This window comes from Atractosteus spatula, chromosome 11 (genome assembly GCF_055471065.1).
Source record: "Atractosteus spatula isolate fAtrSpa1 chromosome 11, fAtrSpa1.hap1, whole genome shotgun sequence".
NCBI lineage: Eukaryota > Metazoa > Chordata > Actinopteri > Semionotiformes > Lepisosteidae > Atractosteus > Atractosteus spatula.
The window spans coordinates 15,407,699-15,431,574 of NC_142716.1; the positions used below are offsets into that span (position 1 = coordinate 15,407,699).

General features: G+C 40.6%; 2 protein-coding genes across 4 annotated transcripts; one reads left to right on the forward strand and one right to left on the reverse strand.

Annotated features, from left to right (window-relative positions):
- Window positions 1-209: 209 nt before the first annotated feature.
- Window positions 210-19,106, reverse strand: gpbp1l1 (GC-rich promoter binding protein 1-like 1). 2 transcript variants are annotated; one of them, XM_088927629.1, is made up of 12 exons: window positions 18,891-19,106; window positions 12,523-13,884; window positions 11,660-11,774; window positions 9,026-9,155; window positions 7,510-7,856; window positions 6,884-6,959; window positions 6,306-6,502; window positions 5,983-6,123; window positions 4,325-4,480; window positions 3,878-4,005; window positions 2,424-2,526; window positions 210-2,108 (listed from the first exon to the last, which is right to left on the reverse strand). In XM_088927629.1, exons 3-12 carry the CDS (start codon window positions 11,717-11,719, stop codon window positions 1,950-1,952), a joined length of 1,497 nt encoding a protein of 498 aa, XP_088783755.1. In that variant the 5' UTR covers window positions 11,720-11,774; window positions 12,523-13,884; window positions 18,891-19,106; the 3' UTR covers window positions 210-1,949. The 2 variants fall into 2 exon arrangements, with proteins under 2 accessions (XP_088783755.1, XP_088783756.1); XM_088927630.1 differs by having other exon boundaries at window positions 580-766.
- A 921-nt stretch (window positions 19,107-20,027) lies between these two features.
- On the forward strand, window positions 20,028-23,858 carry tmem69 (transmembrane protein 69). Of its 2 annotated transcripts, XM_088927518.1 has the most exons (3): window positions 20,034-20,124; window positions 20,356-20,465; window positions 21,053-23,858. In XM_088927518.1, exons 2-3 carry the CDS (start codon window positions 20,421-20,423, stop codon window positions 21,767-21,769), a joined length of 762 nt encoding a protein of 253 aa, XP_088783644.1. In that variant the 5' UTR covers window positions 20,034-20,124; window positions 20,356-20,420; the 3' UTR covers window positions 21,770-23,858. The 2 variants fall into 2 exon arrangements, with proteins under 2 accessions (XP_088783643.1, XP_088783644.1); XM_088927517.1 differs by having other exon boundaries at window positions 20,028-20,465.
- The last annotated feature ends 18 nt before the right edge of the window (window positions 23,859-23,876 follow it).

A 23,876-nucleotide genomic window follows, 5' to 3' on the forward strand; every position in this document is an offset into this window, starting at 1 on the left:
AAATGTTAAATATTTTTTAAAATATAAATATAAAAAAAAACAATTAAGACCTGGACTGAGACGACCTAATTTGAATTTTAACAGACTCGGTACACTTAAACTTTCCTTTTTCACTTGAGAACTTTTGTGCGATATGATATCGCTTCCAGGGTTAGAATACAGGGACGCTCTCCCGTTTCGCTTATGAGTAAAAAGCAGAATGAGACGCGTTTGGCAAACTGATGCAAAATATTTATTCCAAGTTTTTTTCTTTTCTGATGCAGTAGTTTTTTTTCTACTTCTCATACAGATGATTCCATACATGAAACCCTTTTTTATCTTTTCAAATCTGTAAATAATGTTATCAAAATAATCTTAATCTTCGAAAACTCACAAAATTTTTTTATATTTTACAATCCACCCTGAATATCAAGGCTGCAGGAACAGAACAAAAAATGCAAAAACAAAGCCTATTTCTGTGGAAACTTTACAGCTGTACCAAAATAAAGTAAAACGTAAGGTAAGTGACAAAGCCTTTTATACCCTTCCAACAACAAAAAATAAATCTGGTTATTAGCATTATTTAAAATAATGTAGTCCCTCATTATAAATGGCTGTACAAACTGGGATGAGTGAGTCTCCACTGCAGAAATGGTTGACATCTCTGAGAATTTTAAATATCACAATTTTAAAGAAGTAACAGCTTGCACAAGTGCAAAACAAGGTGTCAGTGTAAGCCTGTAAATATAGTTGAAAGTCCTCTGTGGATGTTTACCTCCCTGATGATCTGAAATGAAAGAATCCAAAACCTTCAGAATCACCTATTAAACATTTGGCAAAATTTGATTCTCAGATTCAGTTCTACAATGGTCCTCACCATGCAATCTATTGCTAGGCTGCCACCTTGCCTTTGGTATCAAGTTGAGCTATGATCCTATTACATCAAATACATTAATTACTTTAAAGTACATTCCCCTTGTCATGTATTGCTATAGCAATATAGCAAGCATTTTAAAACTGTCAATTTCACTGGTTCCTTTCATATAATATGTATATTTGTCATCAGAAGGATGAGTATACATTTTCTCACTGGTTATTAATTCTGCCCTTTATGGTTACTTAAGCAAATAACTTGGCCTCATCCTGGCTCTCTGCTTATTTTCTAGTCTAGACCACTCTTAGCTTTACAGTCAAGGTCTGTTTAATATTTTTTTATATGTCCTCAACACATCTGGAGAACAGATTCAGGTATAATCCGATTAGTGAGAGTGAGACAAGAGTATCATGGGCCTGTGAAGAAAACAGTGAGGCACTCGCTGTTGTACTGAAAGACAGAAACGGTGTGCTGTTAGATGTGGATTAAAACGTGACAAAAATATCTGATGTGAATGACAAATCAGCATGAAGGAGTCACACATGTGACACTTGAGAAATATGGGGTCAGATTTTATCTCCCTTACAGGCTTTCAAATAGTGATTGTTTCTCTCAATAGCTGCCACACTGTACAGTACTTGCCAGATCTTTCTTTTTTTAATACTCTACCACAGACAAACATCCCAGCTGCACAAACTGAACCACCCCATTTTTAATGAGGGACTAAGAATAACATCAATATTCATTACTGATGATTGCCTCATCACACTGCTAACACTACGGATTGTTGCAAAAAGATGTGTCAAAGCCAGTTTTGTTACATCTCAGTTTGTCAGGAACTCAAGTCATTCAATTCTTTGATTTTTAATTCAATTAGTCATTCTTGTTTTTAGCAGAATCTAATGTGCATTGCCCTTCTTCTGTTTGCTTGTATTTAGGTCTGTGAAGCAGGAAAAAATGGGGCTACAAAGAGAGGTACAAAAAAAAGCTATACAAGCCAGAATGTCATCGTTCAGTGGGATATGATTGGTTTCCCTTGTGCATGGAAAAAAATTAAAACCATGTATTAAAAAAAATGAAATCTTTTAAAGCCACATTAGGTATCGTCATCATCGGAGGTCTGGCTACTGCTCGTTTCGGACTCCGAGCCCTCGTCCAGCCCCACATCCAAAGTGCTTCTCCAGGGAGCAAACTGCAGGGCCACACTGCGGGGCTTCAGTAGAACACCATTCTTCCCAAGGCCATTCTTCTTCAGCTAGAGGTCACCCAACAGAGGAAGATGTAAGGTGTAACGCAGCATTTTTCTACTATGGATTTATTATGGTTATGAACGTGATATCCCAAAATCTGTTGTGTGCTGTTAATGTACTAACAGTCAGTTACTCGTCTTTTTTCTAAAACCTGCTCACGTTAGAACCTTATATGACCTATGTTCTTCTGTTCTGAAAACCTCACCACCTCAGGATTGAAGTACACTAAAGTATCACCTTCGTTGGGCCTTAATCATTTGATTTTTCATTCATATTAAGTCTTTTTGTTTAGTTATTTTTGCAAAGAGGCTTTCACTCACCTGCTCCGTTTTAGCCTGAAATTCTTTCAGCTCATCCTCAGTTAAGGGCTGGAAGTTGTCATCATTCTCTGGGTACTCCTGCCAACCCATGGACTTCAATAACCTAACAGGAAACAGAAGGCAAAGAAGAACGTTTACTTAATCTCAGTTCTTAAATTACAAAGCTGACAACCCCCCCCCCATTTCTGGCCTAAATTGTAATGGCTTCTTAAAGCTTTTGCCTCTTCGAAATGTAAAACTTTTACACTATTTAATTTAATAACATGAATTTAATTGCATGCATAAATCCAGTACAATCGATATTGAGTCTATCTTACATATTTAATTTAAAACAATATCAGAGCCCTTACAGGTGCTATATGCACTGGAACCTATCCCAGTTTCTACAGCATTAAGTGAAGGCAGTGGATGTGACTCAAGTCTGTGTGACTTAACCCCAGATATGCTGGTCCCTATTTGTTTTGCTCAAGGGTACAAAAGTAGTGTCTGCAACAGGGGACTCCAACCCACAGGCTACCAGCTGTGTTGTCATTACTCTAACCAGTACTCCACAGCCCACACACATTTTACACCTCTCCCTCTGTACAACCATGTAAGGGATATGGGCTTAACTGGCAGAAATGTGAGGGAAGCAATATAAAGACTGTCATTATAAAAAAAATAAGAAAATCCATGTTTGCCATGAATCTAAATGTTTTAACTTCAGTTTCTACAGTATCAATCCAGGATTTGCTAAACAGCCTTTTTCCAAAGCAGCCCTAACAAGAACATTAATAAGCACAACACATTTTTTCTCCATTCTTTAACAATAATCTATTTTTGTGAAAATCCAAACATAGAACTGCTGCACTATGAGAATTACCTGGACACAGTGCAAGCAGAGCAGCCAGAAAGTCAATAGCTCATCATTTCTGACTTACTTGTTGAATGTACATTCCTTTTTTAAAAAACAAACTGGCATCAGTGACTGCAAGGTGTTTTGGCAGTTTTGTCACAAGTACAAAAACAAGCCTTGTTACAATTTAATTCCAAGTGTTTCTAGGTACTTATTTTGTGTCTTCATATCTATATATATTAGAATATCTCAATTTTTCCATTGGTTTTTCCTTTAACATGTTTCCCATTTTGTGTAAATGTTTACAATGTCTTGTTTTTTTGCCTTTTTTTAAAATTTACTCAGGAAGCTGGTGAATCGCAGACCAGAGAGTAGCCATATGAGGGGTTAAACTAGAACTGTTTTGTATGGTAAACAGTGCCGGATCTTCTTTATGAACTAATATGCAAAGTTACCTTAATAAGAGAGATCAATAACATGGGAACACTATACTACACAAACATGAAATCATACTTAAAACAAATGATAGATAACATCATGGATTGTTCTCCTACAACACAGGATAAAAGAAGCCTCATGCTTGAATGCATGTGTTTGTGAGAGAGCTACAGGATGTTACCTGTGCTCTGCTTCCAGGGAGCTGGACAGATGGTCAGTGTCCGAATCACTGAAGGATAAAGTGATGCCGTTCTCATGGCAGTGTCCCTCACTGTCCTCTTCCTTGGGTTCAGGTGTGCTACTCTCACCCTGGAAAGAAGATCAAAACTGTGGTGACCTGGAAGGGCTTTCGCCATGGATTTCAGTATGAGTTAGGTGGGACCCCAGGAAAGGATCCTGAAGTCAATATTAACAGCCTGTCCAGCATGGAACGTATCAAGGGCCTGACTATCAATTCAAGTCTTTCCTCTGCCTAATTTCAGGGTGAAAGCTAAGTCTAGTTTCACGGTTAGGATTATGGGTATGACTACAGTTAGGTTTAGAGATATGGATAAGCTTTAATTCCATATTTGGTTAGAACATAGAAACCAAGGACTTGGGGCTTTCACACAGATTCTCTGCACTTTACCTCTCCAGGGGCTCCAGGGCTGTGACAGGTGGGCAGCTCTCCATTCCTCTCGTCCTTCAACGTCCGTAGGAACTCACTCTTGCGGTCGGTACCACGGCGCATCAGCTTGAGTCGCGAAGGAGTGATGTCAATAGGTGGGGTGGTGCTCGAGGGCATCTGGGGGCAGGAGGGAGGACCCATAAACATGACTGGGCTAAGGGTGATGTTTCTAACGGCATTTTGCAACCTTTTAACCACTAAAATTGATACAGCAGGGCATATTAAAAATACTACCACAAAGGCTAACTGCTGGCAGATTGGTAAATAGTGAGGATCACAGACACATCCTACAAAAAAATTGCCATTTATATCTGATGATCCATGGTGTAACAACGGGCACCTAATGGCGTTTTTCTGGACTGAGATGGTGAACAGAATCCTTTGAGGAACGACTGCAGAAAAACCACAACTCCAGCCTGCTAGGTCATTAGGTATATACCTTTTCCTTCACTCCCGGCCAAAATGGAGGAGCGCACTGCAACATCTGTGCACCCACAGAACTCTCTAGTGTTTGGTTTATGTAAAGGCTATGCAGTTCTGCCTGGCCCTGTCACACGTGAGCTCAGAGCAGACATGGTGCCACTCCCAAGACAACAGTGAACTCAGCTACGTCAAAAGACCGGGCTCTGAGCCCGCCACAGTTGAATTCTGCACTATCTGAGTTTCAAAGGGGTGAGGGCATCTTCTGTAGCAGGCTCAGTGTCATGGACCCTCATTGCAGAAACCCGGGCTTTGAGGTCAGTTCACTTGAATTTAGATGGGACATTTGAAATGTACTGGGCAAAAAGAAAGAGCAGCAGGATGGAGGTCTGAGTACCTGGGTTAAGTGAAGCAGAACAAACAGGGAAATTAGAGAATTCGGTGAAGGTGAAGTGGTATAAGTAAAATGGGGATGGAAGAAGATAATGGTTCTCTCTTATTTGAAGCTCACTATGACAATTTAAAGAGTTTTTTAGTCACCGAGCAGGTTTATACTAATGTATATGAATGATGTACAAAAGAGTGAAACTGGCACTGTGTTGCTGGATCCTCAGTTCTGTATGATAAGGGTGCTTCTCCTCCACTGGTATTTTGCTTTGCATCAGCCACTTCTCTATGGCTCACGGCTCAGTTTTCATCTGACTGATCACATTAGCAGCAGGTCACATAGCCTCTGGTGGATGGCTTCACTTAAAAGTTTAAAATAAACGCAGTAATCCCACAGTTTCAGTCCAGTGAGGTATCAAAATCGAATCACTACTCCGCAGATTTCAATGAAACAGTCACAAGTCAAACATCAAACACAAAAGGATCAATCTTGAGAGAAGGATCAAATACTGTTATCCTAGATTAAGAACTTTTCAGATAAAAGTAACTAGCTGCAGCTACTGCAAAATTTAAAAGGATCTGAAAGATTAAAATGCTGAGAATTCAATAGTCTTTGCAGGTACCATCTAGCACCACAGGTCTGGCTATACTCTTCCAACACACCAGTCCAGCAATGACACAAAAAAATGGCTCAGGGAGTAAAAAGAAGGTCTTAAACACCATCAGATATCATTCCAAAACGGGAATACCATGCTCTTCTCCTGTTCCCCCTTATTCCTTTACAATTCCTCCCTTGGCTGATACTGCCCTACCTCCTTGGGGGCTGGGTGAGGGGTGCTGCTGACCGGAGTCATGGGTTTGGTTACAGAGACAGGACTGGTGAAGGCAGAGTCCCGGCCGGGGAAATGTGAACCCGGCTTAGTTTCCCTTCCGTTGGGTTTCCATGGACCTGTCTGTGACAAAAGGAGAGGAAAAAGAGGAAATCAACTGACACATAGCAACCAGGATCGCGTGCTGCGAGTCTCTTGGTGGTCTTGAGCAACAGCGGATTTCAATGTATGACTTCCTGGCTTATTTCTGATACAGAGACATTTAGGAAAAACAAACAGGGGTTTCAAGCAGAAAAGGCTTTTACCTTAGCAGGGGCTGCAGCTGGCTTGGGTACCAGGTTCTTGTAAACGCTGGGTCCAGTGATGGGAACTTTGTTGCCATTGGCAGGGAGGGGTCCTGTGGTTGCAAACCCTGCAGAGAAAGCAGCGCAGGGGTCTTCTTTCGAAACCTTCTTGATGACCAGCATCTTGGAAACTGTCTGCTTGGCACTAGGGGGGTTCTCTGGAAAGAGCAAAACAGACACTGGACATTCACTCCATATACAAGACTCAACTGGCACAAGCATCATGGTACTGGTTGGTATAGTACTAGTTGGTACTATAACTGATGCGGTAGCATTAAATTTTCATAGTCAATGACATATAAATCAACTCATGGCTCAAGCACACTGGTTCATCAACTACAATTGTATGACGTACAGCAGGCTGGAAGTTGCAGGCTCAAATCCCAGCTATGTCACTTCCTAACAGAACAGTGGTTTAGCAGAAATACAAGTGATCAATGATAAGCTGGTTTAATCTTGGTTTAACAAGGGGATTATACATAACTATATTATAATAAATAGCTTTATTTCTGCAAGTATAGGAGCAACTCAGCACTCACCCCATACTCCTGCTGGAGCTCCCATTGCCCGCATCTGGCTTGCTGACTTTCCAGTTGCTTCTGGGTTAAGAGAGGGCTGTTAAAGATAAATTACAGAAATGAGCAAAAATAAACATTAAAGAAACAATGTCAAATTGTTTTTTGAAAGAAACTTTCTTCCTGCGCATCACAACACATTTTTGGCATACTGACACTTTCTGTTAGTTGTGTGGCTTGTGGCACCTAGTGGTCATACACAGAACTGCATCCATTCAGACATCATGAACACAGCAGTACCACACTAGTCTAAAGGGCCTGAGTCCCCAGTCCGGGTTGGAAAGGTCTACTGTGTCTACACAGCAACTGCACAAGAAGAGCTGGGAGAAACTAGCCCAATTAAGCCAGTAAGCAGTTGTTTCAGCTGAAATGAAAACCTGTAGACCTGCAGGTTCCCTAGAACCAGGACTGGGGAGCCCTGGCCTAAAGGTTTGGTTTGCTAGGAAAGAGATAAAACTCAAATCACTCAATAGGTCAAAGACTTGCACCATCGTCCGCCATGTCCTCCCTCTTCTACAGCACAAGCGTCATTAAAAGCCCAGCCACTCTCCTCACACAAGAACGAATTCGGAATGAAGGACGGCACTCACAAAATCTTCTTCCACAAACTTCAGCTTCTCCTCCTTGCTGTCCTTGCGCTCGTCCCGGGCGTCGGCAGGGATCTTGTCCTGGAAGGCAGGGCCCTTGCGGGGGTGGAAGTTGCCATTGCGCTGCCGGTGGCCCCCTGCCCTGTCCCGATCGCCCCCCCGTTTCTGGTGGCGGTTGTGATGGTGCTGGTGGGGGTGAGACGTCACGACCTCCTGCCCTCTCGGCGTGCCATGCCAGCTGGATGCCTCCTTCCAGCCCTGTCCGCCGACCAGCCCACCGTGGCCGCCCTTCGACACGCCCAAGTCCACGGAATCATGACGGAGCAGAGATGGCTGCTGCCAGCCGTCGCCTTAGACAGACGTGAAGGAATGACATTTCAAGACATGGGTTCGAGTGGGGAGCTGCGTCAGTGAGTATAGGCTAGTAAGGAACAAGTAAAGGTTTATTCCAGGCTGCAAAGTAGACAACCATTTTGGCTGTTAAGCCCTCTGTAGGGATAGTTTTTCTTGAGGCAGGGGCAGTGTTAGGTTTGTGCCACACAAAGTTGGCCCAAAAAACTCTATCTTGGTTCCATCTGACCACAAAACGCTTTCTGAAATTTTAGATTTTAGATTACTCTCATGTTGTCTGGCAAACTCCAGATGGGCTTTGACAGGGTTCTTAGTTGACTGATGCACCTTTACCCCACTCTCAGCCACTGAACTCTGTAGGTCTTTCAAAGTGAGTGTTGGCCTCTCGGTGACTCCAGACAAGAAGGAGGTTTGTGAGGGAATTCTGAGTTCTGAGAAACGGTCTTTTCTAGGCATTGTCTGGGTGGTATGATGCAGCTTCCACTTATTAATTATTGAGCCAACAGTGCTCACTTTGATTTTTTGTATCCTAATTTCCTAACCTATGTATTTTTATCACTATTTCTAGAATGCTCTTTTTAGTTTTTGTACCTTCCCTCCAGATTCACTGCCTCAATGATCCCTAAACAGACTGGGGTTTTTATCTGGTAAATGTGACAGCCACTTCAATGGTACACAGGCAGAGGCCAATGGTAAGATTATTATATCCTCGTTAGGGCAATTTCTTTCACCTGTGTAAACTTAGAGCTGCCAGAGCATAGGGGTCAGAATACTTATGCAAGCAGTATACTTCTGTATAAGGTATCTGCTGACTAAAAAACTAAATTTTGTCCTTAAAGATTTTCCATTTGAGCATGTGAGTTTGTAATAAAAATACTGATTGGAAAAAGATATGCAACTATCATTTTCAATCCAGCAACATTTGAAAACTTTTTAAGGGCCTGAACACTTTGGCAAGACATTGTATTTAATAATTTCACCCCGCCCCCAAATAGTGAAGTGTTGTTACGTTTTGAGAAACAACAGGCAGAAGAACACACACTGTAACTGTGGGTCAGGAAATCGAGGAATCTAACTCCAGACAGATGACAGTTCAGTGTGGGGAGTCGGTCCCCAACACGCTGTCACGGCTGGTGAAGGGGGAGCGGGCCGAGCAGCAGAGCTGTACCTGCAGGGGCCCGAAGGGGCCCATTGTTGAAGAAGCCATCGGAGGAGTTGTGACGGCGGCGGCTCACTGCCGGCCTCCCATCTCCACGGGGAAAGTGCTCTCCATGTTTCTCAAAGGTGGCTGAAGGGTACTGCAAGGGCGACGGAAGAATATGGGAGAGGGAATGAGATCCTCCAACATGTGACAGGCTGCTAAACACTTGTTCCCAGCTAGGACTCAAACTCTCAGCCCTCCTGCACTCTGAGCAGACACTACAAGCCTGCTACAGGGGAAATCAGCCAATATTTTATAGTCATAGTCTGTAGAAATGTACATTACGCAATTAGAGGATATTGATCTGCTAACTAACTGATCAACCTTAACTGTAACTGTTGCTCATGCAATAAGAGAAACAAAGCTTAGTAGCTTAATAGCTTAGTTTCAGACTGAAAATAAATGGCATTTTCCTGATATCTGTATTTGTTCCAGTTTTAAGTGGTAAGATTTTTTTATGCTCATTGCATATTTTCATATCAATCCACAAAAATGACTTCCTATAGCAGAAGTGTCGAAACCACCCTCCTGAGCGGAGACAGTGTTAAGATCATGAAAACACACTGTTGCAGATACCAAGCACCAACAAATGACACACTTTGACTACACAGCATTTTAATTCCACAGCTTAAGCATGGAAAACAACTAAGTGAAAAGAAAAATAACCTTACATAGTGAGTTGTTAATTATATTACTTCAAAAGTGTTCAGTTTGATACTTTTTTCATTTGCATTAAGCAGCTATACAAAATATACCACTAATGTCACAAATGCTACCGATTATTTAGCAGCTTAAAATTTGCCATTCGATAAGAGTGCCTGTGCTTTATATTCCAACAGTTTCAAATCTTGTTACAAGACACAGGAGATGGGAATATTCAGAATATCATTTTGCTACAATACTTGATTCTCAAGAGCACTATACTATTTCTCCTAGCCTGCAATATTGTGAAAGGAACAATGAACATAGGCAACTGCTGCCTTTGAAGACTCCAATTTAATTTATTTTACATTTCAGTACTACAAAGCGCACCTGGGGTCAGTGAAACGGATGCACTACTGGCTGTCCCATTCATGTTCATTTGAAGATTCAGAGCAACAGATCTCATATCTCACTTCTGGGCTTTAAGATTTTAGAGTAGAGGTTTCTAATCCTGGTACTGGAGGGTCTGGCTCTCTTTAAAACTGCTGCACCTGACGAGCTGTTACATTCACTCAGTTAAGCTAGCAACCATGTGTTTTAACTTGCCAAGAACTGTTGGAATGAAACCCTGCAACACACCAGTCCTCCAGAACCAAAACTGCCAAGTTTAACATGAATTAATGATTATCCACTGCGAGGTTAACCTAACTTGGAATAAGAACTGTGATTAAAACAAAGCTGTTAAATAAAGACCTAACTTATTCCTGCTATTTCTAGGATAGAATCCGGAACAGTTCACTGTAAACAGGCATTGAGTGAGGGCAGACCATCTGCCTGTTTGGCAGTCACCTGAAATGCCCCTACTTAGAGCACAAGCCCTGCAGCACTGAGTGTAAATAATTTAGGTATATAGCAGGGGTGCTAAGTCTACTCTTAACTGACCACATGAGAGAAGGCAGAAGTTTGTTTTTCTGCCATACTTCATGTTCTTCTTGGTTTTAAGATACACAAAGGGAAGTTTATTTTCTGGAAGTTTAAAAACTGTGAGAAAAACAAAGAACCAACTTGAAAACTGGCGATGTACAAGACAAAACAACTAAATATGCAGTTATAAAAAAGTGCACCTCCTTCATGCGAGACATTAGTAATATAAAATAAGACAGAAAAAACTGCCTTTCTCTATATGATCTTAAAGATTGTACCATCGTTTATGTAATTTAGCATATTTGTTTGTTTAGCATCCTTGCCATTTTAATCGATATGTGACATATTAAACCATGTTTAAAGGTGAGAATAAATGGATATCACCTCCAATTACAATTTAAGGATCCTGAGAGAAACATTTAATTGCAGGGTGACATTCCCTGTCTTTTCATTCGTTCTCAATCACCATTAAGATGTGTGCTTCCCACACCTTCACTCATAGCTTCAAACCCTGCAAGCGCACACGGGACAGAAGGAGGAAGTGTAGACAGACTCCTCATACCTGCCCACCTTCAACACATCATAAGCAACACGGCCCTGGCCATGGGGGAGAAACAGATCCCTTACCACTGCACCGTCAGCCTTTAAGTGCCTGCGAAGCTACAGGCGTTGCTCTGTTGCCAGGATCTGAAAGAAGCCTAATTGGCTAAGCCCACTCTAACTTTAGCAGTGCTCAGCCATTTTCACACAACCGCCTGGAGAATCAAAGTCACAGTCGGATAGTAACATGACCCAGACTCAGCATCACAACCTGGATCATCAAGCTCCACCTGCTTTCCAGAACCTGCACTGGCCGACCAAACGAGAGCCCCAAATCAGGCATTCTTTGCCTATAACAAAAACTTTTCCATTGCAGGAATCCCTAGTTTCACCTCATTGCTGCAAGCAGGTTCTCACTAACTCAAGCGTCCAGCAGCGTTCTAACTGCCAGGTGGCTAAGTCCAAGGTCATCGCAGTGTAGTGTGCGCTTCTCACCTTGGCGGGCTGAGGCGTAGAGAAGTTAAGCCAGGCAGGAACAAAGTCATGCTGCGCCATTTAGGTCCAGTGTCTCCAGTCAGTGGAACGAGGCATCAAACCTCATGGCCAGGATCTGAACGGAGGGAGTGGGATGGAGTGGGATAGAGAGGGAAAAACACAATGTCATTGTGCTGCGGGAAGGATGGGAGGCATCCTGGGGTTCTTTCAAGATCCAAATCCAGTCATATACTGTCCCAGGCAACTATGGGTCCTGGATTTGCATCCATTCACAATAAAAGCCACAGGTTCCTCCCCACATGACTGGATCTGATCATATGTAAAACATTTCAGACACAAAAGACATCACTTCCTTAAGGAAATTAAGACTACATGCTGGAATACAAATGCTAGGAGTTACAAATGTTAGTATCCAATAGTAACTATTATTATTCCTGTTTGAATTCAAATATTTTTAAGCTTTAAGCTTTTATGTGTATTGTTGTAGATCGCAGAATAGACAGTTTTAGCAGAGGGGCGTTTTTAGCAGACAAAACAACGTGCACCAATTTTGCAGCTGATGAATCTTAATCATATCAGAGTTAGCAGCAGAAGTGGGTCAGTATTAAATGCCACAAATTTACATTTTGCAGATTGGCTCCCCATGGGAATGGCAGTAAACAGATTTAGAGAGTGAACTGGGGGAGGGTTAGACTACGAGACAGATCAGAAAAGAAGACGAAATAAATGTCATGCCGGTGGAACAAATTCTTGGTAGGGTCTATGCTGGTGGGAGTTTTGTATCAACAAGTTACCAGCTATGAAACAAGTACATAAGAGGTTAAAAATAATGTAATAAATGATAGGAGAAATTCCTTACTTACCCAGAGTCGTGGGCTCTGAAGTCCAGCACCCCTCTCTCCCTTCGTCTCAATGTTGTACAGAAGGAGAACTCCTGGGCTTTGTATATCAAAGAGATCTGGTCCAGTTGCAACAGTGTGCACTGCAGCCTCAGGACAACACAGCCCTTTGGTGGTGCAGGTAATGTCTTCCAGGATGATGTACTTTGGTAATGATGCACAAAAGACTGTATATTTGGGATCACGCTGTCAGTTTAATTTCTAGCATCAATCCCCTTGTGGTGTCGACGGTCTCAGGGGGTAAAGAACTATGCTGATCTTTAACGAGGATCCAGATGAGTTATGATGCACCGCTGCTCTACTAGGATGATGTCAGTTTTTGTTAAACAATTTTAAGAAAAACATCCAAGGTGATCTGCCCAGGTGTTGATGAGAAGTAGATTTCCCAGGCAAACCTACCAAGATGAACCCCTGCAAGAACCTAGTTTACGAAGCGGTCTGAACTGCTTAAGGGTATTGTACCCAGTTAGTAATGTAGAATAAACCGTTCTAATATTGTAGCCAGTGTATGGTAGAGGATTAGCTCTCAGGGTAGCCTCTCTTCAACCTGAAGCACTGGAAGCAGCACTGTGTGCCAGCTCTAACACTGTACTACTCCCTTACCAACTCATCTTACTCTCTGCCAACACACATGCACAGAAAAAATATGGGGAAACAAAGAACTGCGGTACAGAAAATCCTAAAAATCGCTGTTCACCTCATTAAACTAGCTTTGCAGTCACTACAGGGAGAAAAGGGGGAGCTACTTTCATATTCACATTACAATACTTGAACTGACTTGTAATTACAGCTGGTTCATTTTCGCTTTCCACTCAATGAGAATGACTATTTCAAAAGGAAAAAAAGTAATCTTTCTTAACACATTCTAACAGCAATGGGGTTGCGAAGTGATTTTTATGGCTAAGCTTTCAACAGTTCGCAAATTATATACACTCCTCAAAGTGGAGTCTGGTCACAGAAAACTATAAGGCCACTATTTTCAGGCAAACAAAGAGGCTCCCATTTGTTTTCAGAAGCGGCAAAACACCAAGTTGCAAGCAGATTTTCCAGTGCATTAAAAAATACAGGGTTCTTCACTTTCCACTGAAAGGGCAAGATAAGCATTAAATAAGGAAGATACGAACATCTATAAGAACTCTTTACACCTGCTTAAAGATTAGTTTAAGGGCAGAAAGGTAATGTGTACAATGTCTTTTTTAAATGTTGTTTAATGCAGACTATAGACCACTATGTAACAGCTCAAAATTCAGCTGGGGTATCTTCTTCTGTCTCTATTAACTTCTTGTCTGGTAGTGCTGTCCTCGCGCTGGCTTCTCCCAAAGCAATCTATGGAAATAAAAACAGAAAGAGGTTGAAACAAATCAGGCCCTAATTCCCTAAGATCAGCCTGTGCACGACACAGAACTAGAGATCTAATGCTAGCTGTAGCCTAGATCTTTTGGGTCATGAGGCCATGCCTGTCTTTCCTTAGCACTGGATACGATACTCTTGCTCTTCTATCGGCTTCTTAGGAAATGTGGAAACAATCCAACTGGCTTCCCTGGGTTCTGCCTGATAAAGGGATTTGAAACAGACAGAGCTACTCTCTCCATGAAAGTCAAAGTTTCAAAGGCCATTCAATTCAGTTCCTTAAATTTCTAGCAACTTAGTCAACTTAAAAATTGTGCAATAAGCCGGGTTACTATATTGATCATTAGACAAGCCCTCCAGCATGACTAACAGCCCAGGGCCATTTTCTGACAAGGTGGCCACAGTAATGCAAGTCTAGCCATTACGTACAGTCTTGGCTCTTGACAAAGGATGGGGAAGAACTGCTGTAATGGGGAAGTTTGGAGAGGACCAGTGATGCAAAATTGTACCCGAATTTCCCAGTAGGTCACCAAAAAGCACCTTGGTAGCTCACAGCAGCAGGAAACCCCCAAAATGTCATTCAGTTGTAGCACGCCAACATTACACACCTTACATCAAGGTTCTGCAACCCTGCTGCTCTCAAAGAATTCCAGCATGGAAAGCCAAGGAAAAAAAATAATTTTCCTTTTAAATACATCACTGCATGCAGTATTTTCCAGAAAACAACCTACGCACTTGTTTGATTTGTGTTAGGTATTCTACATGGTGTGAACCACAATGTCATGACAGGACTATGAATCCAGCCTGCACTGTGCTTCTTGCACACACAAATAATCAATGACAGCCACAAATGTGAAGTGGACAGAAGGACCAGAGCTGTCTACTAAGATGTACTTTCACAGCTTTGTAACAGACATCACCCTGGGAACAGGCTGTTATTTGAATGCTTTATTTTTACATTTTCAAAGACAACACTTAATACTAATGCTGTGCACAATTTGTGCTCTTATCCACGAATTTCTCTCTGTACTGCATCCCACTCTGCAGGAAACTAACCAGGCATTGTACATCCGCTTTAGCTTATCACATGCTTGTACTTAATCTTGTCTTTTTCTTTGGAATCACAGCAAGATTCAAAATAATTTACAATAGTCGTCACACCAACAGAGACGTTATTTCTTTGGACATTAAAACTTCTATCTGGAATTAAAAGTTAAGAGGAAAACCTCTATACTTCACTAAATTTCGCTTTGTCCAATAATAATTGGTATGGTTTGATATAAAAGCATAAATGTGCTCTCCAGGAGACTTAAAGAATGTAATAGTGAACAACTTCATATAAAGCAAGTGCTAAAGGTGTGTAAGGAGTCACACAAACTCTTCACATTACTCTCTGCATCTTACAAGCCACTTTAGCAAAGAATACTGCTTTGGCTTTCACAGTTTACCTACCAAAAGGTCTAAATAGTAACTTATTTATAAAGATCTTTCCAAACCCAAGTATACTGTATATAGTGATAAATAAAGATAAAGACAAAAAATACAATAAATAGTAAAAGAAAAACGAGAACATACAGGATCAACCATAGGCCGTAGTAAAAAGGTGAGTTTTAAGTTTAGATTTGAAGAGTAAAATAATTAGTCTTTCGAAAAGTTGGAGGATGGCCACTCTTTAACAAAGGACCAGTGACAGGAAAGCATTGTCACCAAACGTCCAATATTTAGTCATAAATACAGTGAGCAAAGGACCAGGTTCAGCTGAACAGAAGGGAGTGTAAACATGAAGGAGTTCAGAGATGTATGATAGGGCCAGATTTTTTAAATCTTAAAAGTCAGAAACAAAATCTTACATTGAACATATGCTGTGATATGCTGCCAAGATCTGGTGTGGGTTACAAGTTAGAAGTCTACCTGCAGAGTTCTGGATATATTGCAACTTACCGAGAAGAATTTTAAGGGTCCCATTGAGCAAAAAGGTGCAGAAATAAAGCCTTGATGTTATACTGAGTGCTTGATTCATGTATAAGACATTGATAAAAACTGCCTGATGAGGGCAATATTTCTAAGGTAAAAAAAGGAAGCCTTAATCAAATTTTTCACATGAGGCTCAAAGACAGGAGAGGATCAAGTGTGATTTCCCAGATTCCCGACTACGGCTGACATCTGAATGGGGAAGCCATCCAAGATTACTGCCAAGCTCTCCAGCTTTTTCAGCTGAAATTTGCTGGTCATCAGTAAAATGTCTGTTTCAATTCAGATTAAGGAAAATGGACTGCTGGTCATACTTTTACAGTTGCATACTTATCTATTATCACTATCCAATCAATTTAAACTATTTCCAATACACTCAGTTTGCTTTGATCTTGCAACTTCTTATAACTGGGTGTTTTGTACCTTTGTGATCCCAAATCTACATGTATTAAAATCACACCTAAAGGATTGACCCCTTTAGGAAAGATGTCCATTTGCATTTAGATAAATATGTTGTATTTAACCATCCTCTTCAAACTCTCGCAGTGAAAGTGAAAAAATAATATTTGTTTGCCTGTTAACACATACATTTACAAAATCTACTACAATACAAGAACAAGGCACAGTTTAAAAAAAGATAATAGTATAGGGTATAACCAATAAGTAACGCGATATTCAGTGATAATACCCTTAACTTTGTTTTGCAAATCCAAGACAATACTGATTAGTACACCACCTTATAAATGGGTAGTCTGACTATCTTTCCTTTATTTTGGAAACAAAGGTGCTTTGTGATTAGAAATAATACATCAGACAGCCTCCAAGAGGTGATTCCCAGTAAGCATGATAACCACAGAACTGAGACACTACTAAATGACATCTTCTGCTTCCACTGTGTTTAAAGAAAGTCATTTCCAAAAAGTGCATGAGGTCTTGGGCTCTGTAGCTAGCTAGTTAGATAACTACACAGCTGTGAGGCTGTTACATAATAGGGACTTTTGCAATGTGATAAAACATGCATGGAAAAATGGAACAGGTGTATAAAGTTAAGAAACAAAGAAGAAAAAATGATTATAATTATTAAAATTCCTGTTCCAACACTTCAGACTATATCACTAAGCTTCTCCTACATAGTCTCTGTAGGGCACGTCTGTGAATGCAGTGACATCTGATATTTCTCCAGAGCCCTCCTTTTAATTTTGAAGTGGCCACAAGTGATTAAAAAAGGCACTATAAAGCCCATAAAAGCAGAGCCACGTAATGAAGAATCGTTACTCTTATGCTACTTATATCTACTGCCCTGATGGAATTAACAACAGAGATTAGAAAAACTAACGGTTATTTTCTGGGATTCTAAAACTAACCTTTAAGAAAATAAGACTCAAAAACCAAAAACGTGAAGAAGCAGTACATTTACAAACAATTGGTGGAAGTCAAAATTAGATTCATTTTATTGTCATAGTTCTTTTGGATGCGGGTTGGACTCATTGACGCGCTGCACTGTTTTACTCACACTTCACTTTTGTGCGAGAAATTTGGCTAGGTCCTCATCACTGTAAATGAAAATGTGCTCTCAACTGATGTATGCGTTTCAATAAAGGACTGCAATTGAACAAAAACGTTTTATTCAATACAGAGCGAAAAGTGGTATGTCATTTCCTTAAAACAACACAATTAAACACAAACAAGAAAGTAGACTCCAATCGAAAGCTAATTTCACATTTTTTATAATATAAACACGTGTGATGGAGCCTTTGTGTACCAATCCAATTGGGGTTTTAGAAGTTTCGGTTTTGGGAGTAATTCCTCTGTCTCGCTGAATTATGTAACAGCTTAATTTTCTTTACTTGCAAAATGTTATTCTGGTATCCATGCATGGGCAGTGAAGCACATTTTGGAGACATGTTTTCATATTCAGACGTGGTTAGAGCAAACTGAATCGCGTTAGGTACCGAACGTAAAAAGAAAGTTTAAAAGGCTAAAATTCGTAGTCACCAGTGACAAGACGATGATTTACCTTCTGCATCTGCCATCTAACACCTCCCCAGACACTTCCCGAAGTTAAAGAACATGCTTAAGTTTGCACGCTAAAACATGCAGGCCTCCACACAAGATAGATCTGCTTATTTTAAGACACTAGTATAGCAAAAACGTCATTGGATTCTCCAAAATTACATGGAACGATGAAAAACCCCCATTCAATTTATCTGAACCTCGTGTGAGCACAAAAATATAAGTAACGATAAAGTAATTTCCCTAAATATACATTATTGCATATAAAAGGGTACCAGATTAATTAATTATTTTTTTCAGACGAATAATAGTTTCAACAGGTCGCTACCACAAATGATCAATCCATACGAAAAACGATTTGTTTAAAAAACGATGCTGATCAACATTACTTACGCGATATCCAGCTAGACATGACCACAACGTGTCGTAATGGAAAAAAAATCTAAATACATAAATTGCCTATTAAATATACAATGCGTGAAATTACTAGCAAGACATGTTTTAGATTACCATGAACACTATTTTGCGTTTGCCTATCGAAATTCGATTATAAAGTGTTTTACAACTGATATATTTATAATCCTTGCGATGTACAAAAAAGTAACCATCAATAGCGAATAATAATACTAATGCATAACGTCTACAGAACGCTTAGGCATGTAAATGCGTACAAAACTGGTTTATACCACTGAAAACGAAAGTTATATTGCGAGGGTCAAGTCATAAGGCCATTCAAAGTGTTTGTGCTTCAAAAGAAATACACCCGCCCCCATCACATACAACGCATACCTGCCATCTTTTTTTAAGACATGCATTTTTTTCCCTCAAACACTAATGTAGTGCTTAATTCCCGGGTAGGCGTGATAAACACATTGCACTCTACCGAATATCAAAGTAAAGTCGAGGTAAACAGATCTCTTCTGGTGATAGAACAACATACACGGCTCCAAAATGGCTGCCCTACCCACAGTGGAATAAATATCTTGATACACACATACCTCTGAATTATAGTTGGAGCGGTGGCTTTCTGCAAAAACCTTAACGTATTCCGATTCGTGAAAGCAGTAGGCTTCGTATCCCTTTTGCGAGTTAATATCCCTTAATCTCCGGTGCCTGTCTGAAGGTACAGGTATTATTTGTTTGGGTTTTGTGACCGTGCTCGCTATGACTCTCTCCCAATCCGTCTATCTGTCCTGTTCCTGACTGCTGCTCTCAGGCGCGCTAATCAATCCCGGAGCTCTTGGCTGGAGGCGTCACAGCAACAAACCCCCGCTGGAATCACGACCTACACCACAAAAAAGTTTTCTTATTTCATTTGCTAAAGTTAATCTTCCTGAGTGCCACTTTAAACAGAAATAAAAGTAATAACACAATGAACGGCACTTTAAATGTGTAATCACGAGAAAGCTCAAAAACCTATCGTATGTGTAAAGTAGTATTTTTCTTGTCATCATTACAGTTCCCTCCCTCCTTCCCCGCGATATTAATCTTTAAGAAGCAGAAACAAAGTGGGAAAAAGATCTTTATCAGCGAGAATTGAAGTATGAAAAAGAGCACAGCACAAAAAAGTCCGAAACACGCTGCACTTATTCAATGACAGTAAATACATCAGACAAATTCGCAATACAACACAAAATTTATTAACATGATTTGTTTCACCGGTACCATTACCAACAAGGGCTAAAGATTAATTAAAATCCATCAAACGTACAGCGTGAATTGCAACATTTTTGTACCATGTAAGGCTTTGCTTTCTTTTTATCTGTAAGCTGTAGCTAATAAAATGTGTTATGAATATCCATAATTAGAAATATCCTTATCTACACAATGAGACAAGACGAAGTAGTATGTATGTGGGTTCGGATAGGCTTTTTTTGTGTGGTATGATTTTAACGAATAATAAAAAATGTTAGGCCTATATTTATTTTAATTATCTTGCAAACGTCGGAATTTGTTAACTTTAGGATGTTCAGCCTACAAATCATTATAAAAACACAAATGAACAAAGTTCATACTAGCTCATGAACTGTTCGTTCAAGTTCAATGCAGTTCTAACTACAGTTCTTGAGGGAATGAATGAAGTTCAATGAAAGGTATTTTAGTGGGAACTTCGTTTCCTACCAACGTATCCAGTCGAACATCGTAAACGCTTGCACACAATCACCTTTTCGAGAAAACCGTTTAAGTGTGACCTTTCTAATTTATATTTTTTTAAGTCTTTGAAAACAACAGGTATTGTTCTCGATTCTTTAATTGAAACTAACGACAAAGAAGAAGAAGCCTTTAATAAAGACCCTGAATAGAAAGTAGATTGCATTTTAAAGTAATTACTTAACACGAATGAAAATACAAGTATTGGACTACACAAATTATAATTAAACAATATTCTCTTTTCGTTGAGCCGGTGCAGAGCGATGTTACCTAAAGCCTAACAAGCAAAAAATATTTTTTTTTGTTTTATAGTCTCTGGGTGCGCTACGAGGACGGTGTACATTAAACGGTAGCTTTATTTAATCTCACATTTCAAAATGTTCTCCTGTTTAATAAAAAGATGCTTCACGACTGCTTGCAGGGTAAGTATGTATAAAAGTAATTCGATATGACATCGAGGCTGACTTGATTTTTAAATTGTTTTGGAAAATCTTTTAAAATCACCATATAATTGGGTTTTATGCTCTCAGAAAAAAAATCGTAAGAAAAAGTGAGGAATGTTTCCAAAGTTCTATGGTAAATATGTCTTTAGCGTCGCATAAAAATAATCTTTATTTTTTTATTAGCAGAAGCATTTTTCGGTTCTTTCCATACATCATTAATGTAATTACATAATTTTTAATTTACAAAAACATCAATGACCGTGTGCATCAGTCCCTGCATGATTTACAAGGACAAGTTGTCAGGCACTGCAGTTTTTGTCTTCCCCTGTTTTGTAGCAGTCCTAACACAGAATGGCTCTATATGTAGTTCAAGTAGGTAGCTGCCTCAGCATGTGTAGGCTGCAAAGGAACAAGTAAAGGTTGATTCCATGCTGAAAAGAGAAGAAAGGAAACGCAACGTTTCAGCTTTGGAGCCTTCTTCGGGTGTGCCGAAACGTTGTGTGTGTATATGTGTAATTAAGTGCCTTGACACTGGTGCTGAATTGTGGTATGTGGTTTTGTTCTAGGCGCCCCGAGTGTCCAGTCTGTTGCAGGTGGAGCCTAGAATATCACCGTGTGCAATCAAGGCCTCTCCTCTCCCCCTGCCACCCTCGGCCAGCTCCTCACCCTGGCTCCCCAGGCAGTCCGCGGCCTGCATGCTGAGAGCCCAGCTCCTGCACCTCTCGCCTCAGAACCCCCAGCATAAACGCAGACGGACTGAAGAACCCCAGGAGCGAGAGCTGGACCTGCTGCGCTATGACATGAAGGATCTCGCGAAGGGGCCCAGGCCAGCACTGTACCTTGGCTTTGCTGGGCTGATCCCCTTTGTCTCCGCTCCGCTGCTCATGGCTGTCACTGAACTCTACTACCCAGAAATTGCCTACGCGCAGGTGGCCTATGGAGCTTCCATCGTGTCTTTCCTGGGTGGTGCCCGGTGGGGGTTTGCCCTTCCCGAGGGCAGTCCTGCCAAGCCAGACTGGCTGAACCTGGCCAACAGTGTGGTACCTTCTCTGCTGGCCTGGGTGGCACTGCTTTTCAGAGACAACATTACTCAGGCCGCACTGATGGTAATCATGGGCCTGGGCATCTCCCTGCACTATGACCTAGCCCTCCTGCCAGGGTACCCAAGTTGGTTCAAGGCCCTGCGGACTGTCCTCACACTGGTGGCCACTTTCTCCCTGGTGGCCACTCTGATATTGAAAAACGTCTACCCAGAAAAGATACTGAGCTTGGAGAAGAAGTGATGGACGTTGAGGTTAAAAAAAGAAGAGTCTGAACCTTATGGTAAAAACAATGTAAAGACTTATAGTATGGTTTCAAAGATATATTTGTTTTTTGATGAAGGGGGTGATAGATTTGTTTTGCGGGGGAAAAATAATAATCGGGGAGAAGTACACCTTTCTGTTCTTATGGTCTTACCTGAGTTGTATTTGTGAAACAGATGATGACTAGCAAGGCATAACTTGAGCATGGATCAATTATGTTGTTTTCATTTTAAGACCAAGGAAGTGGATATCATTCAGAAGAGAGACCAGGGAGTGCTCACATAACTCTTGTGTTAGTTAGCATGAGCATCTTCGCTTCCTACCCTGCAGGGACAATAGCTAACAATAATTGCATTACTTGGAGTGCAGCAATCCTTGCGGGACCCCAAGCCAGTTCAGAAATAAGGATTTAATCTGCTTTAAATGGATCCAGCATCAATTAGCCGATATCAGGGGTGGAAGTAAAGACTGCTACTAAATGGAATACTCAGTGGAAATCTTTTGGAATCCTATGTGACATTGCTTAGTGGTACACGTGCGAGAAGTGCAGCGTGAAAGATGGATTATTTAATAAAGTTACTTAACCTCCAAAACCTCAAAACCCTGGTTGCCAACTACTGTTGTCTTGTCATCTCAGCACTCTCTCTTTCAGACATCCTTGTCCACCCTCACCTCTCAGTGGTGGAAAGAATTGCCCATGAAAATCAGAATTGCTCGGTCCCTGACCTTTCAGTGCTTACTATACATGAGATCTGTACCTGTGTGCACAGCACCTGCGATCTCTCAGTTACTGAAGATATCGCACACTATATTGCATTAATGTTTTAAATTCTCAAACTGATATTGTAACCTGCTTATTCACTAAAACATGGAATACATACCTACAGGGTGTTAATAATATGCAATGTTTCCTAACAAATGTAATTGTGTGCAGTAGCAAGGTCTTTTCATTTGCACAGAGATCACATCCTTCCAGTTGATCTAATTGTCCTGTTCTAATTACTGTAGAATAAGCCTGTCTGCTGACAACTACTTCAGGTTATTTCATTTTAGTTTTGAATTTTAAATAATTTTAAATGCTCATTTCATGGGAGCCACTTACAGTCATCAGCATATTGTGCACTGCACAAGTATGAAAATGAAAAGTGCTACTGCAGGAAATGTTACATTTGCCTTTGCAACACAGCCTTTCACCAATTAAACCTTATCCCTACTGTCAAGCATGTTGGTGGAACTGTCCTTGTATGGGGCTGTTTTTCTTACTCTGGCCCTGGGCAACTTGACATCATTCAGGGAATCATGAATTCTGAGAAATATCAAGGAATTCTTGAGAAGAATGCCAGGCCACCAGTTGAAAAACTCAAGCTGGGCACAAAGTGGATGTTTCAACAAGACAACGATCCTGAACATTCAAGTCCACTAAAGAGTGGCTTAGGAAGAAGAGGTTCCATGTCCGTGAATGGCCAAGCCAAAGCCCTGACCTGAATCCTATTAAAATGGTGTGGCAGGACCCGAAGAGAGCTGTTCATGCAAGACATCCTTCAAACCTCACAGAACTGGCAGAGTTTTGTAAAAAATCCCTCCAGCAAGATGTCAGAGACTGATAATTGGTTATAGGACGCCACTGTGTAAAGTTATTTTTGCTAAAGGAGGTGCCACAAGTTGTTGACTGAAAACATTTGCACATAAGGATATCTGGTAATTTGTTAAATATCATAGCCTAATAATCTATGAGTTAAAATCCCTTTTTATGTGTGGGAAGTCTTTATTTAGGATATTCATTCTATATATTCATTAAGAGTTCAGGTTCTTATAATATCTCTATAATATCTAAAATAATGACCAACTTGAAGGGTTCACAAACTTTCAAACATGACTGTATGGTCTGTAGGAGAGAAAGAAACATACAGATGCATTGAAGTAGTACAGGTAGGGAGCTGCTTCAGCATTCGTAGACTGCAAAGGAAAAAGCTGTGGAGCCTTCTTCAGGTGAACGTTTCTCCTCAGTAGAAATGTTGTTTCTTTTCTTCTCTTTTCAGCACAGAATAAACCTTTACCTGTTCCTGTAGATGTGTTGCTGCTTAAG